Source organism: Cyrtonyx montezumae, unplaced genomic scaffold (assembly GCF_038088225.1).
Source record: "Cyrtonyx montezumae isolate F1298 unplaced genomic scaffold, pur_monq_1.0 scaffold_10, whole genome shotgun sequence".
Lineage (NCBI taxonomy): Eukaryota > Metazoa > Chordata > Aves > Galliformes > Odontophoridae > Cyrtonyx > Cyrtonyx montezumae.
In genome coordinates this window covers 33,781,862-33,797,251 of record NW_027071826.1, presented here as the reverse complement: position 1 = coordinate 33,797,251, position 15,390 = coordinate 33,781,862, and the positions used below count along the sequence as shown (strand labels likewise).

At 39.6% G+C, this 15,390-nt stretch overlaps 1 protein-coding gene across 9 annotated transcripts in view; it reads left to right on the top strand.

Annotated features, from left to right (window-relative positions):
- Nucleotides 1-15,390, top strand: part of MGA (MAX dimerization protein MGA) — a 52,010-nt gene that overhangs the window by 18,872 nt on the left and 17,748 nt on the right. For 7 of the 9 annotated variants that reach the window (XM_065754818.1, XM_065754819.1, XM_065754817.1 and 4 more), the window contains exons 8-17: nucleotides 429-1,078; nucleotides 1,728-2,085; nucleotides 3,042-3,268; nucleotides 4,257-4,397; nucleotides 4,766-4,898; nucleotides 6,247-6,755; nucleotides 8,175-8,463; nucleotides 10,177-10,815; nucleotides 11,350-11,670; nucleotides 12,608-14,301. In XM_065754818.1, the coding sequence (XP_065610890.1) occupies nucleotides 429-1,078; nucleotides 1,728-2,085; nucleotides 3,042-3,268; nucleotides 4,257-4,397; nucleotides 4,766-4,898; nucleotides 6,247-6,755; nucleotides 8,175-8,463; nucleotides 10,177-10,815; nucleotides 11,350-11,670; nucleotides 12,608-14,301 (4,961 nt within the window). Of the gene's footprint in view, nucleotides 1-428; nucleotides 1,079-1,727; nucleotides 2,086-3,041; nucleotides 3,269-4,256; nucleotides 4,398-4,765; nucleotides 4,899-6,246; nucleotides 6,756-8,174; nucleotides 8,464-10,176; nucleotides 10,816-11,349; nucleotides 11,671-12,607; nucleotides 14,302-15,390 lie in introns of those variants that run through there. The other 2 variants (XM_065754821.1, XM_065754823.1) reach the window with 2 other exon arrangements.

Below are 15,390 nucleotides of genomic sequence, written 5' to 3'. Positions count from 1 at the left end.
ATGAGTACTTAGCAGTTTGTCAGGTCTTAACTGGAAATCAGATAAAATATTCCTGTTGTACTCTCTGCACTTGAATACAATACTGTGTTGGGATATTACAGATCTATTCTGCTGTTTCCATGTAGGGTACATGTTTAGAAGGAAAAAAAAGTAAGCTACACAAGAAACTTGACAGCTGAAGAGCTACCCTTTTTGTGAATTAATATACTTGAAACATTTCTACAGAAAGAGTTGTTCAGACTTTTGGCTGTGTTTCAGATTGAGTTATATTTGATATTTGTGTGTTGTACTCTTAAAGGAATTATATACATCTTTAAAGAACTATTTACCTCTTCTGCTGTTTAATTGCAGTCAGAGTTAAATGTGATAAGCACACTGACGGGCTTTATCTTACCAAGGGTCTGTTAAGATGCTGTTTGTCTATTTAGGTGGCAGTTCAGAAGGTTCCTTGAAGAATCGCTCAGCATTCTGTAGTGACAAGCTGGATGAGTACCTGGAAAATGAAGGAAAGCTGATGGAAACAAGCATGGGATTTTCTTCTAGCACACCCACTTCCCCTGTGGTATATCAGCTTCCCACCAAGAGCACTAGCTATGTGCGAACACTAGACAGCGTTCTGAAGAAGCAATCCACCGTAATTCCATCCACATCTTACACGTTCAAGCCTGCTTCTCTGTCATCTACCTCTAGGAAGACAAGGACTCAAAACAGACAGACATCTTCAAACAGTAGAAGGAAATCATCCTACAAACCTATTCTGCCCTCACCTTTTTCTGGCAAGCAGAAACAGAACTTTTCTGCATCAGGGGAAAAGGCTGCTAAGTCTCTCTCAAGCAGCTGTGTGAGTAACCAAGCAGACGACTTCCTGATGCCAAATGTGGATGAAAGTGTACTGGCAAAACAAATATGTTTGCACCATGCACCACAACAGCCCCAAGTAGGTCGTCCGCCAGGTTTGTCTAAGTCTCAAGTGAAACTAATGGACTTAGAAGACTGTGCTCTCTGGGATGGCAAACCACGGACCTACATTACAGAAGAACGAGCAGATATCTCTCTGGCTACCCTGCTTACAGCTCAGGTAGATATGCAGTACTTTCCTTTCTTGCTTTCTTCCTTCCTTTCTCTCTTTCTGTATTATTGCTTTTTCAGTTCTTTGTAGTTATCAAAGTTGCTTGTAGATGCATAAGATAAGACTGAAGCTACTAATGAGCATGACAGAACGTGATTTTCCTTTGTGTTTTAGCCTTTGCATTCGAAGTTCAAAACTGCTGTCTTAGTATGTGGAAGTACTAATTGTATTAACAATGTGTTGATAGGAATTATGAATTATCTCTATATCCCTGTTAAAAGTTCTAGTTAGTACAGTTGGTATTCAGTAACTGCCTTTCCCTAATGTTTGACACCTCTTTTTTTAATAGAGCTAACTAAAAAAAAAAACCCAAAACAGACACAAAACAAAAAGCGTCATGTAACTTTGCTTTGAGTTGGTAAACTCTTTTGCTTTCTTCACAGCTTACTTCTTAAAGAGAATGTTTAGCTGTCTCAAATTGTGTCTCAGAATATTAAAATGCAAACTCTCCTCCATTGTATTTTTTCCAAATGTGACAAATGTTCATAGATAGTCCATGTAGTAAGAGGGTTATTCTGAATGAACTTGGAATAGCAATCTCACATGTGCTTGATTTCATTTTGCTAAAACTACAAGTGTATATCTAAAACTTTTTCAGGCTTCTCTCAAAAACAAACCTATCCATAAAATAATACGACGACGAGCACCTCCTTGCAATAATGATTTCTGTCGACTGGGTTGTATATGTACCAGTCTAGCACTGGGAAGATGTCAGCCTACCCATTGCCGCAGGCCAGACTGTATGTTTGGGTGTACTTGCTTGAAGAGAAAAGTATTAGTGGTGAAGGGAGGATCAAAACATAAGAAAATACTGAAAAAGGCTGTGCGTGGAAATCTTGTCTTATATGGATCACAAGAAGAACAGCAAGGGAACGAAGATGCGGAAGAAGAGGGTGCTGGAGAAGAAGATGAGATGAAGCAGAAAGACAAGAGGAAAAGAAAAAGGGTGGAATACAGTGAGTATTGCTGGGTAAAAGCAATTTCTTAAACTTCTCTGAAATTGCCTCTCTCATCAGGGAATTTTTTTAGGTTCTAGTAGGGATCCCACTACTAAATCCAGAAATGGGAATGAGCTCTGAGAGATCTGTGCAACCCTTATCTTGATATCATTGACTAGCAGGTCATCGTGCCTTTCCCCTTTTATTAACTCTTAACCAGTTAACAGCCCTTTTGGCATTACTCAGTTGTTTATCTTGCTCAAATAACTAGTTTCTTTTTGATAATTATAACTCTCTTTGAGCTCTCTAAACAAAGGCTAAAGATAGGAGATAGTTACTGCTGAGGTGGTTGGTAATCCTTACTGTCTAGTACTCTTTCTCTTCCTCTTACCAAGCATCTGGAGCTTTATTATCAATTTCTATATATAATCTACGTAATTCATTGACTTTAGAGGAAATAATTTAGAGTAATTTTATATCTGGTGTAAGTTATGTTCAAAAATAGGACAGAAATTGGCCATGAACTTAACATTTTCAGCTTCCTTCCAGTAATGATTTTGTCAATGGCAAAAAAACAATGTTGTCGTGTTCCACTGAAGAAAATAAATTGTTATGTATAGTTGTGCTTTAAAGTATGTTTTCTGGATGTTTGAAATTTGTGTTTGCTATCTTTTTAAATCTCTGTTCTGTAGTGTTTTTTTCGTCTGCTATCTCAGCACTACTAAGAAACAGGGATTAGAGTAAAATCATTTTGATTTTTGTTCCCTGCATTTGTGGACAAATCCATGCGACTTCTTGCTAGAATTTGAGACAAAAAAAAGAGCATTGTTACCTTCCTTCGGTATGAATCAGTTACTGGTAGCTGGCTAGAGTTTAGACTCAAACTAAAATTTCTGTTGGTGTGTTACATTTGTTTTCACTCGTATAAATAACTGTGTTGCAAATTTGTTTGTTACTTTTATTTTTTTTTCCAGCTATCTGTGACTCAGAGCCAGAAAAGCCTCTTAGGAATTGTCCACTGTGGGTGAAAGTAGAAGGTGAAATAGATCCAGAACCTATTTACGTTCCGACACAATCTGCTATTGAACCAGTTAAATCTATGGTCCTGCCTAACCCAGAAGTTGTGCTTTCTTCTACTAAACATAGATCTTCCAGTGGAGTGAAAACAGGCAGAGTGTATACTCCTAGACCCAACCCCGTGGTAAGAAAAGGGATATGTAATTTTTTTTAAGCTGAAAATTAAAGCATATACTGGCAAAAACTTCCGTACATTTTAGATAAAATGAGATGGTAGGCGTGCTGATAAGCTAGGATGAATTGACATATATATGTAACATAGATCTTCATATATAATCTTCTATTAAAAATTCACTGTAGCAGTGAGAAAGGTGATAATGATTTGCTGATAACCTCTTCCTTAACAAAAAAAATAATAATACAGTAATATATGCTATTTATGGGTAAAATGATTGCTTGTCCTGTAATGTTTGTAGAAGTTACTAGCTGCACAATTGCAGCCAATAACTTACTTGTGAAAAGTGTGAATGCTGACACAAGAGGATTCACTGTAGTTCTAGAAGCCTTTGCATTCTTGTTTGTGGCTTTACTGCCAGTGTTGTAGGAGTCCACCTTTGCCTCTCCTATCCCCTCAATGTCATCTAACACAAGCAACAGCAGTCCTAGTGGAAGAATAGTACTAAGGTTGAGTCTAGTTATGTTTAAAAAAGAAAATATGTCAGAGTTGCTACTTAATATATATCAGATAGTTAAAATGAGGAATGACACTTCAGGACTTTTTCTCTCTGTTCAGAAGAGAATTTAAACACGTGTGTTTTTTCCTGTTTTTCTTCCCCCATTTTAAATAATATGTAATTTGGGAGCAATCTGTAGACTGAGCTTTGCTATCATAGTGTGACTTGGATTGGGGAGGACCTTGTAGATCATCTATTTCCAAGCCCTCTGCCATGAACAGAGCTGCTACCAACTAGATGAGATTGTGCAGGGCCCCATCCAGCCTACCTTTGAACACCTCCACAACTGGGGTAAGGGGAGAGATTCAATTTTAAACATGGGAGCTTTATTTGGATATTTACTACTATAGCATTAATACTACATTCTTTTAGAAAGCAAAGCTGTTATATAAATCTGCTGTGGATCCAGAATGGAGAGGTTGGTTTTTTTTGGTGTAGATTCGAGAGGAGGACAAGGATCCCATCTACTTGTATTTTGAAAGCATGATGACTTGTGCGAGGGTCCGAGTATACGAACGTGGGAAGGAGGAAAAAAAGCAACAGAAAGAACTAAGGGATTTGCGGAGTTCTTTTGTAAAGGTATGGAGTTACACCGTGTCCAGCACATGTCATACAATAGGGACAGATGTTGGAAGTGGGAAGCAAATTTCATGGGGGCTTGGCTTTTATTCGATGGCAATGCAGCTACGGAGTCCAAATCAGCATGCAGTGCTGGTGTGCTTAACTTGTTACCATGATGTGAATTGTCTCGTCTGTGGAAATTCCTTGTCTGCAAAGCACATTACTGTTTGACTCTTAAAATTGCTGTTAGAAGCTGAACATTTTACTGCTGTCAAAGTTAAAATACTTTCTATGGTTCTGGATAGTAGTATGATGAACTTGTGAGGATACACAAGGTTAATATTTTATGTACGTTTTTTTCCTCCCACTTTTTCACATTTTCACAGATGTGTGAACGAAGACTTAAATCTTCTAGGAAAGAATCTTCTAAGAAAGAATTACCTAAAAAAGAGTCTTCAAAGAAAGAATCTTCTAAGAAAGAAACCAGTGGGATAAACAAAGACCCTGAAAAATGTGGAGGTAAGAGCTGAATCTTGAGTGTAATTTGACGTGTTGGTAGTTTCACATTTTTTGATTTAAAAAGAAAGGAACTACTGATGAAACAAGAGTGCATTTGCTGTGGGAGTTACTAAAATTACCAATAAAAATCTTATGATGTGCTTGCAGTTTCCTGTTTTCTTCATCAGTTGTATGTATGTCATGTGGGAGATAACAGCAGGCCAACTACCAAATACTTGCCATTGTTCCAAGGTTAAAATGACTGGTATTACAGTAGCTCGTTCAGAGTAAAAGGTTGTTATTACACAGCAGACTTGCCTTTAAGAATGGTTATTAGATATTAATAAAGGATGGAAATCAGAGGGTTCCCTCCTTACTCTCATTGCTTTTTAATTACTGAAGATTTAATAAGTTTACAAGTGCTGCTGTGAGTCTAGGACCTTCATGTTCTCCACTTAGAACTATGTGGATCAAAGAAGTGCCTGTACTTTATCTGGAGCAGTTTGATGTTGATTTATTTTAGTTCAAGTTAAAAGGTTGAACTGAATTTTTGCAGTACGTTATGTATGTATGTAACTTTGAGTTTGTAATTCAGTAAGAAAGACATTAGGCATCTTTGTCTCTTTCCATTTGAAATGGCCCAAACCATGTTGCAGTCCTTAAAATGAGACGTGTACTCAAAGCGTTGTGTCATCCACTAATGAAATATAGCTGCCTTTTCGAGCTGATTATTTTTTCCCCACTGTTTACAGTATACAACAGCATTCTGTGTTTAAGGATGGGAATGGAAAAATAATACAACTAGTTGAAAATACTGATGAATCGATAGGTCAAAATTAAAATGACCAGGACACAGGGCTCAACATCCTTAGTTTTGCAAAAAGTGACATTGGATCTCTTAATGACGGCAAAAGGTCGTGCTTCCGTTACACCTCTTCCACAAAGGACAGTTCTGCTAGTGGCTTGTTTGTCAAAAATGCCATTATAGGACAGTGGTCCTTTTCTGACTCCAAGAGAAAAGCGCCATCTCTTGAATAACTGGCGATGCTTTCCACTGCATATTGGTGTTGCTTGGAGGTGTTACATCCGCACACTGAAACAGTCCAGCTTTGTTTAGCTTGTGAGATGCAACGGGATACAACCTGAGATGGTATGACTACAGAGAATTAACTGTGAGAAACCGTTACCTTAGTTTTGCATTTTTTTGCTTGCTTGTGAAGCTCTGCGAGGGGAAGTGACGTTTTGAACTGTTCTTTTTACATGCCCTGCAGCTGAGACAGGGGTGGAGGTGGGCAGAATAAAACTGTTTGAATATCCAGGTGATTAAAATGCCATAGTATTGCAGAAACCTATTTCAATTCTTTCTCAGAGAAAAGTTCGTGGTCTTCCCATAGTGAGGGGGACTCTGCCTCCTGTGTTCATCCCATCACTCCATGTGGAGCAACCAAACTTTTCGACATTATCTCTGACTGCAGCTGGAACGAAGATTGCGATAAGATCTTGACCATCTTATCCCAGCACATCAACAGTAACATGCCACAGTGCCTCAAAGTGGGTAGCGTCAGTATTGAGTTGGCTTCGGAACACAAGGCTCAGGATGCAAACAGCCCTCCTGCGTGCTCCTCCAGAGTGAAAATTTCAGTGCCATCCTACCAGGACAGTGATGAGAACCCTGAGTCACCTGAGACTCCCGATAGCGAAGTGCCGTCGTGCAAAAACACAGAAAATGTAAAGTTCTTGCAGGCTTACAAATTGGAAAAGCTACGGGAGAAGTTGCATGGGGGCAAAGGCTTGCCTTTTTATGCAGGAATTTCTCGTGCAGGAAGGCTGGTTGTCTACAAACGCAAAGCTAAAATGAGCCACTCAGACTCGATTCAGGTGGGTCCCTCTGCCTTTACTGTGGAGATTAGATTCGGTGTCATCCAGTATCCTAGAACCCCCTAAAGAGGAGAACAAACACTCTTTTAAATTGTCTACCTAGTCTTTTGACTTGTCCAGACAGTTTCTTCGTATCCAGTGGCATTTCTGCCTCGGTAACTTTTAACAGGAAGTCTGATTCCAAGTCTGAAGTCTGGTGATTTAGACTGGTCTTTTGGCCTTTTAGGTCTTGGTAGCCCAAGTGCAGAATCTTTCTCAAGATCTTGGAGCTTTTGAAAACTCCCTGCAGATGCATTTGGCAGATAACACTTCTGAATAAGAGGCTGTCAGAGGCCACAGAAAGTATTTTCAGAGAAGGTGTGTACACTGGGACAAAACTTCAAAAGGAAACTGTAAACATTAAATTGCTCTTTATTCGGTTTGCTAGTCTTCACTAATAACTTGTGTTGTCTTCTGAGTATGTTAGTGATGAAGAGACTTGATAAACTCAGAGCATGTCATCTCTCTGCAGTCTCGTGCTGCCAGCTTGCTGCTAGGAATTGCTGGAAGGAACTGTAGGGCAAGGATCTCTTCTTTTTCAAGGATATTTTGTGGTTGTGGTAACACCACTTTCAGTGGAGGTGTATGAATTAGAAAATGAGAATAGAGTTCATTTCCGTAGTGCTTCGCAGATATGGTGCCCTCACGAAGAGAAGCTAGCAGGAGAAACTTCAGGGGCAGACTTCCTGCTTTAAAGAGTAAAGGGTGTTAAATAAGTGGCTTTTAAGAAGTTATTACTGAACAGCCTGGAAGTAGAATGCAGTACTACTGACCAAATTAGTATCAGATTTCCTGTTGATGGCTAGGCTTTACAGCCTGATATCCAGAAAAATTTTCTTCTCTCAGTCACAGCTGCAGCTCTGAATGTGAAGTTGGTCAACTCATGATACAGTATAGACAAGAAAAGAAGGCTGACAAAGCTTTTGCAAACTCCTTAACTTAGAGTTTTGTCCCGATGTGTATGTATGTGTTCTTTCTTCTGTGATGCTAGGTGTTCATAGGTTAGAGAACTTGGTCTAAAATCGTCCTCATATTTGGAAAACCACTCTTAACTCAGGACTGCGGTGTAATTAGAAGAGGAAGAATACATGCTAGCTTCCCTCTACTTTATTTCAGTGATTTCTCATGTTCTTTGGACGCCCATGGTTCCGTGTGAGTCCGAGTAGCATCTGATGTCTGTATGACAGAGAATAGAGCAGAGTTGCTTGAAGTTATTCTAAGCAGCAGGGAAATGAGGAGTTCCCATTCTGAATTGTAATGTGGGTCTCTGTTTTTGTTTTTTGAAAAGGACACTTGGAAGTCCTTTGGAATTGAAACGCCTTTCCAGAGGTGGTGAATTAGCATTCTTTTCACAAAATTTCCCTTTTCCCCTTTTTTCAGGTTAATGGTAAAATGTATCCTCAGGCCAAACTGCTTTTGGGACAGATGGGGGCATTACATCCTGCCAGTCGGCTAGCTGGTTATGTCACAGGCAGGCTGCGACCTGCAGTACTTGATATCTCAACCCTCAGTACTGTGATCTCCAAGGTAGCATCCAAAGCTTCTGGGACACCATCAGTCCAGGTGCCCACAACATCAGCTCCCAACACTACATCTTCCATCAGCACTACTACTTCAAACCCCAGTGTGACGACTCTGAAAGCTCTTATCCCACCACTGAGACAGATAGGTAGGTTGGAACTTATTACTGTATTTTAAATTGCGTGAAGGTAAAATAAAAAGCAAGTGTACAGCGTTGCTGTTGGTTTCTTTGCAACGGTGCCTGCTGCCTTTGGCTGACTTGCCAACTGAACTGCCTCTGCAATAAATAACCTCTGTAAAGCAGAAAGTTTTATTTTGACTTTGAAATAAGGCTACAGGTGTTGACTTTCAGTTATTTTGCTAACAGTACTAGAGCATATTTTCAAGAAACAAAAAAGAAGGGATGCAGATACCCATTAAGCGTCAATTTTTGTTTTGGGAGTTTTCTTACTATGATTTTTAATTGCTTCTCATCAAGCATTGAAATTAAAATGAGGGTTTAAAGAGAAAGGATCACTCTGAGCTGTAATTCTTCACGGTTTGTTTTTCTGATGATGATGCACTAACAATTGGAATTCATGTGACCAGCAAAAGATGCATGAAGCAGCGCAGTGAAATACAAGATGTTCCAAGTCTGGATTAGCAAAAGAACAGGTGTGCAGCAGCCGATAACTACACTGGTCTGCAGTCTCATTGAATTTCACAAGCTAAACGGGGTTGGACTTAGTCAGCATCCTGGAGGGTTTTTTTTATTTTTTCAGTTTTGATTTTTTTTTTTTAAACGAACATCAGGAAAAGCATTTGGTACTTACATCTAGGTTGGTACTGAAGTGCTTACCCAGCATGGCAGGAGAGGAATTTGCTTTTAAATCCTGTGTTTAGCATGATTTTAAACAAACAAACAAATGAAACAACAACAAAAAAAAGAAAAACCAACAAAAAAGAAATATAGTTTCTAGCCACGCATATCACTCATCTTTACTATACATATGAAGAAGCTTTGCAAGAGAAAAGGATGTTACCTGTGTCCTGGCTAAATGTTAACTCTGAATAATTGTTTCCTTCTGTCTAAATTTTCCTTGCATCGTAAATGGTTGTGTTGTTTTTCTCTTCCTGTGATAAAACCACTTGTATTATGTGTTTATGCACTATTAAAAAGGTGGCTGCATTTCATTGATGGGTGGGGTGAGCATTGCATGTATTATATACTGAGGTTGGGCTTGCACAATGATCTTGGCATTGTTGTACTATGTATCTAAGCTCTTATCTGTAAGCATCTGGAGTAATACAGATATACTTTTCAGATCCCTGGAGAGCATGAGAAGGAGCTTCCCAATAGTGTGTTTTTCCTGTTGGTTGAATTTGTTCAGTCCAGTCCTCAGTTGCACAAATGTCACTGCAGCAAGAAGGAGGCATGACAAAACTCTCTTTCTCCTTCCTTTCTGGCTGTTTAACACTTAAATACAGTTGAAGGAGGATGAAAATCAAGAAGCAATGAGAAGAGGAAGATGGAAAAAAAAACTATTACAGGAGGGATCTGAGATTTAGAACATAGTTTGAGCCTGTTATTTCACCTAACCATTTGTTTCCTAGTACTGAAATTAGATATTTGTAGTTTCATGATAAAGAACATAACACCTCAGGATCTCATTTTTTTTGTATGACCAGGAGGTGATGAAATAGGATATAAGCTTATTTCTAATACATAAGTTGTATTCAGGACTGCCATAAAGTTTTCAGGTTAATTACAAGGTATTCTTAAAGTGAATGGAAACGCAGATTCATGGTGACAGTTGTAATGCCTGAAGAATAGCAAAGAGGAAATCTATTAAAATTTTGACCTGCAAGTTTTTATTTTCAGCTGCTCGACCCTCTCCTGGTGGTGTGTTCTCAAAGTTTGTGATGAACAAAGTTGGAGCTCTGCAGCAGAAGGCTCCTTCAGTGAACACGTGCCAGCCTCTGTCAGTGCCACAGAAGTTCAGTATCAAGCCAGCACCGATAATGGTTGTCGCTCCTGTGGTTCCCTCAAGTCTGTCTCCAGTTCAGTGCACTGTCTCTCCTGGGGTCACTACAGCCACCACCACTTCTCCTGTTTCTGTAGAAAGTACTGGTGTGGCACTATCTACTGTGTCTGCTCCGAGCCAGACAAAAGCTAATGAACCTGCCTCCTCTCCTCCTGCAATTACAGTCACAGGTGCTTCTGCAACACCTGTAATCAGCGTTTACACCACTTCCACAACTTCCTCATCTGCCACTGCTACCACCACTGTGAACGTAACAAAAACAACTGTGATTGCTGCCCCAGTACCAACTCTGTCACTCCCTACTGTAGTAACAGCACCAACAATTACTTGTCCTGTTATCACAACATCCACTTCTACAGTTGTACTAACAACTGCAGTGACTACATCTGTGGTGACCACACCAGCTTCCTCTATCAGCTCTCTTCCAATTATATTATCCGGACTGAAGTCAGCTCCTTCATTAGTTCCAAGAAGAGGTAAGGCTTGGCTGCTTTGGCATATTGTTGCAAATGCTCACTTTTTTCCTTCCTCATTCATTGTTGGAACACAGAATGCAGTTACAGAACTCAGTTTAAGTATAGGCTCACTTGTTTCACCATTATTTCCAACATAGGATGAGAAATGTAATCTCTTAAATGGCTTGCTTTATTCCAGCCTAGCCTGAACTAGTAGAGAAGGGGAAAAGAATGTAGATATCTGGTCAGTGACTGCTGTGAAATGAGCTTGAAGTCTCTTATTGTTTTTTTGCCTGCAGAAATGCGTAGCACCATTATTACTGTGTTTGCTACAATTTCACTAATGCTACAGAACTGAAGAAGTAGGTGTGGAATTACTGATTTTTGCTGTTACTTGAGAGTTTTCTTAGATATGGTTGAGAAATGCTGACAGAACTAGACACGTGTCTAAGGATCAGTTGTTTTGAAAACATTGTGCTTGATTTAAGAATAATACTTGATTTATAGGATGTTTTCTTAACCTGATTTAATATAACTTAAAAAAATGTTTTATAGAAGATACTACTGCACAAGCACAGGCTGTAAATAAAACTCCTCCAAAGATATCCTTTGGAACAGAGAAATGTGTAGGACCACGACTGTTGTTGATTCCGGTGCCTCAGACATCTCCAGCTTTGCGACCATTAAACAACGTGCAGTTTCCTCAGAGACAGAGAATGATCCTTCAGCCTCTCAGGAGCCCTGGTGGGGTGAACCTGTTCAGGCATCCTAATGGACAGATAATTCAGCTTGTCCCACTGCAGCATTTCCGAGCTTCGGCCGCCCAGCTCAGTGCCCTGCCTAACGTGCAGCAGCCAGTGATGTTCCGCAATCCAGGTACAAAGTCCGAGGTTTCTTTCTTGACTGACTGGTGTGTTACTTACATTTATCACACTGTATTTCTATCTGTGATACTCGTTTATCATATTGAAAGCAATAGAGCGCGGTGTAATTTAGTTTTCCGTGAGTAAAGATTGTTGAGTGTAGTTACTCAGAAGTAATGTAACTTCAGCCCATCTAAAGATGCAGAAGGTGCAGTTAACAGTTAAATTACCAGCGTTTGGGAGTACTCCACAGCAGGTAAAGGTGTGTGTGATAGAGGAGCCATAGACTCTGTATTGTCACTTACAGATCTCATGATCTCATAATTCAGTAGTCATGTTTGCAGGAGATGCTTTTAGAGAGAACAAGCTGTTAGCTGTGTCTTGCTGGACTGAAGTTCCTTTCTGATCTGAGGACTTTGCTGTTACAGGAGAAGCTAGCTGCCAAATGGCCTTACTTTTCTTGTTTTAAAAGGAGTTCTTAGTTGGAAATCTAATGAAACACACTGATGGATTTGTTAAGATGAAAAAAATTGTGGTATGACTTTGTCATAGATTTTCTCTGTGGAAGTTTTTTTGGGAGAGAAAAAAAAGATTAAATGTTCTTTTACTAAAGAGAAATCCCCATTTCCCTGTTTTCTGCTAAGTGGGGAAGAGTAAAATGGAGAAAATCGCAGCTAAATACAGTGGCTTTTTCAATAATAAAAAAAAGATGCTAAACCTTACCATTACATCTGTTCATTCCAGAGTGACCACCTCATTATTTTTTGAAGGGGGTGTTTTTTATAAAAGTTGAACTGCTTACTTTATGCAGCACGGATTGTTTCACTGAGAAATTGTTACGACAGTAGTTATATTGTGATCCATGAGAATGCTGGTTACTTCTGGTATCATCAAATGCTAAAAGAAAATTATGTGGGCAAGTATAAGCTGATATTTTCTTTTCTTCACAGGATCTGTTGTAGGAATTCGGTTGCCTACACCTGCTAAGCCTCCTGAGTCACCTCTGCCTACTGCTTCCTCTGTGTCTTCTGCTTCTCCTGTCACAAACTCAGCTGTGCAAACTGCAGGACCCAAGTCATCTTCTACATCTAATCCAGCCACTCAAGTGTCTAATGTTCTTCCTTCAGTAACAAGTTTCATTTCGCAAGCAGGCACTCTGACTCTGAGGATCTCACCTCCTGCTGCTAGTAATGTGACAAATCAGACTGCCATTGAATCAAAAATAACTGGCAACTCAGGTGTTCTACCAGCTTCAAATGCTAACATTGTACCTTTACAGCCCGGGAGTTTTGCTTTACTTCAGCTCCCAGGACAGAAGACAGTGCCGAACTCCATTCTTCACCATTTTGCTTCTCTTCAGATGAGGATAGACTGCATGAAAACATGCCAGAAAGATGGCTCAGGTGCTGCTCAGCAGACAAAAACCGGGAAGGTTTTGCACTCAGAGGAGTCTGAAGTTGCAGAGTCTGAGGTCGCAGCGTCAGATGGCAAACAAGAAGAAAATGAGGTGTCAGTAAACAAATCAGATAATGCTGAAGAGTTAGTGTCTGGAACGGTCACATCTGTTAAAAATAACACTGCATTAGAGCCATCTGAGGAGGACTCGAAGGTGCTTGAGGGTTCTTGTGGTGATAGCCCCTCTTTTCAGAATGATGTTTCCACGGATGTTATATCATCTGACCATTCGTACATCAGTGAGAAGCCAAATGATGAGGGAAGTGAAGCAGTCACGGAAGAGAAAGAGGATTCTGTCTGTTCGGAAAATGTGGAGGCTGTTTCAACTAACTCTGAAACCGTTTGTAAATCATTAGATCATTCTCAGGTTGCTCCTCTGGATGATGCCCATCCACAGAGTCTCAAGGACCAAGAGACTGCACAGTTGAAGAACCATGGAAAAGAACAAATACATGCTGAACAGGAAGGTAAACGTGTTAAAGAGCAGGAAGGTGAAGTGCAGGCTCATATGAAGGAGAATAACAAAGCAAGTTCTGAGCAGTCACAGAGTGAGCAAGAGCAAGATATGCTGCTGGAGGTCAAAAAGGAACAGACAGGAACTGAACTGCCTCAGAATGAAAAAGAATTCCAGGATGGTGCTGTACAGCCAGAAGTGGAACAAAAGGAGTGCAAGGACTCTACAGAAGAAGGAAGCTTAAGAGAGGAAAAAACAAGTAAATCTGAAATATGTTCTGCAGTAGGACAAGATAATACTTCGGGAGATGAACAGGTAGTAAGTACTGAGGAAGGCAAAACCAACATACCCAAGCAGGAGGGTAGTGAAAACAAAGAAGGTGCTGTTGATTCTCAGGAGGAAATGAAGACAGTTGAAGATATTATAATACATGCTAACAGCTCTTGGAGCAAAATATCCAGTATTGCACCCATTTCAGAAAACAGAAATGAGGCAGATAACACAGCTGACAGGTCTGATAAAGGCAACTTCGTGACACCTGAGCAGAAGGAACAGGAATCCAGGCATCGCAGAAAAGGTTCTATGAACACTATTAATATAACAGATTATATGGAAGAGGAAGATGATGATGACGATGACGATGATGAAGATGAAAAAACTGATGATTCTGCTGATGAGATGCTGGATGGTGCTTCTGATTTCTCAAGTGAAGAGGAAATAGATGTTGAAAAAGTGGTAAGTATTTAACTTCTCGGAGGGACTTTTTTTTTTTAATTGACCAACTATCATGTCTGAAGCCATGGATTTGAAAGAGACAGAGACAGTACGATGGTGTTCTAGGCTTCTGTTTCTTTAGAAGTTTTAGATGGGGCTTCCAAGTGAAAGTGTTTCTTCTTTCCTGTCAGTTATTTTACTAAGTAGCACTCAGGTCGCCTTTTAGAAAGTGTTGCTCAGGTGTGAGTTACTCTGAAACAGCTGTAGTAGAACTTGCATGTGCAGTTGTTACAATATTGACTCAAACAAATTCTTCCTAATGCAACGTAGGATTCTAAAATGTATTAGCCGGTATGGTATTTCTCATACTTTGAGCTGTTTCCTCAGCTTTCATAGTTCTTATTAGTTAACATTTGTTTCTGGAAGGAATGTTTGCATTGTTCCTTGAATTCCTCTTGACGTTTAATAATAAATTCAGGTACTGCTGAAAGCTGTCATTCTGTGTTCAATAAAGAAGCTGGCTACAGAAACCACAGAATAAGGGAAGGTTAATATCCCTAAGATATGTTTAGAGTTTGATGCTAGTAGAGTTTCAGTCTGATTTTATTCAGAAGATAAAACATTCATGCACATACTTCATGTATCTTTGAAGTATGTGGCTTCAGAAGCAGTTCACTTAAAAAATACAGAGGTGTGGTTTTGTGATCGATGTAAATGGACACAAGGAATTAGCCTTTGAGGATGAGATAAAAGTGGAAAGGTGTAAAAGGAGGAGGAAGAATTGAAGAGCAAGTGAATTAAAATATGATGGACTATATTAGTGTTTTCAGAATGTGAAGCTCCAGCTATGTAATTCCAATTATGTAAAACTCTTTATTCCTTTTCTGTTAATTCCTATCTACTACTTGAAAACCAAATTAGGCTTTTTCCTCTTCTGATGACACCCAGACTAACTCAGTTAAGCCAGCAAGCAGAACTTTCGTATAATGTACTTTATTTAACAGAAAAAATAGACCAGTCAATTGGTATAGCAGTTTGCAATTTTCAGGCATGATAGAAGCACCCCAGCTGCATGAAGATGATGAAAGCATCTATAATTTTTGGAAGCTC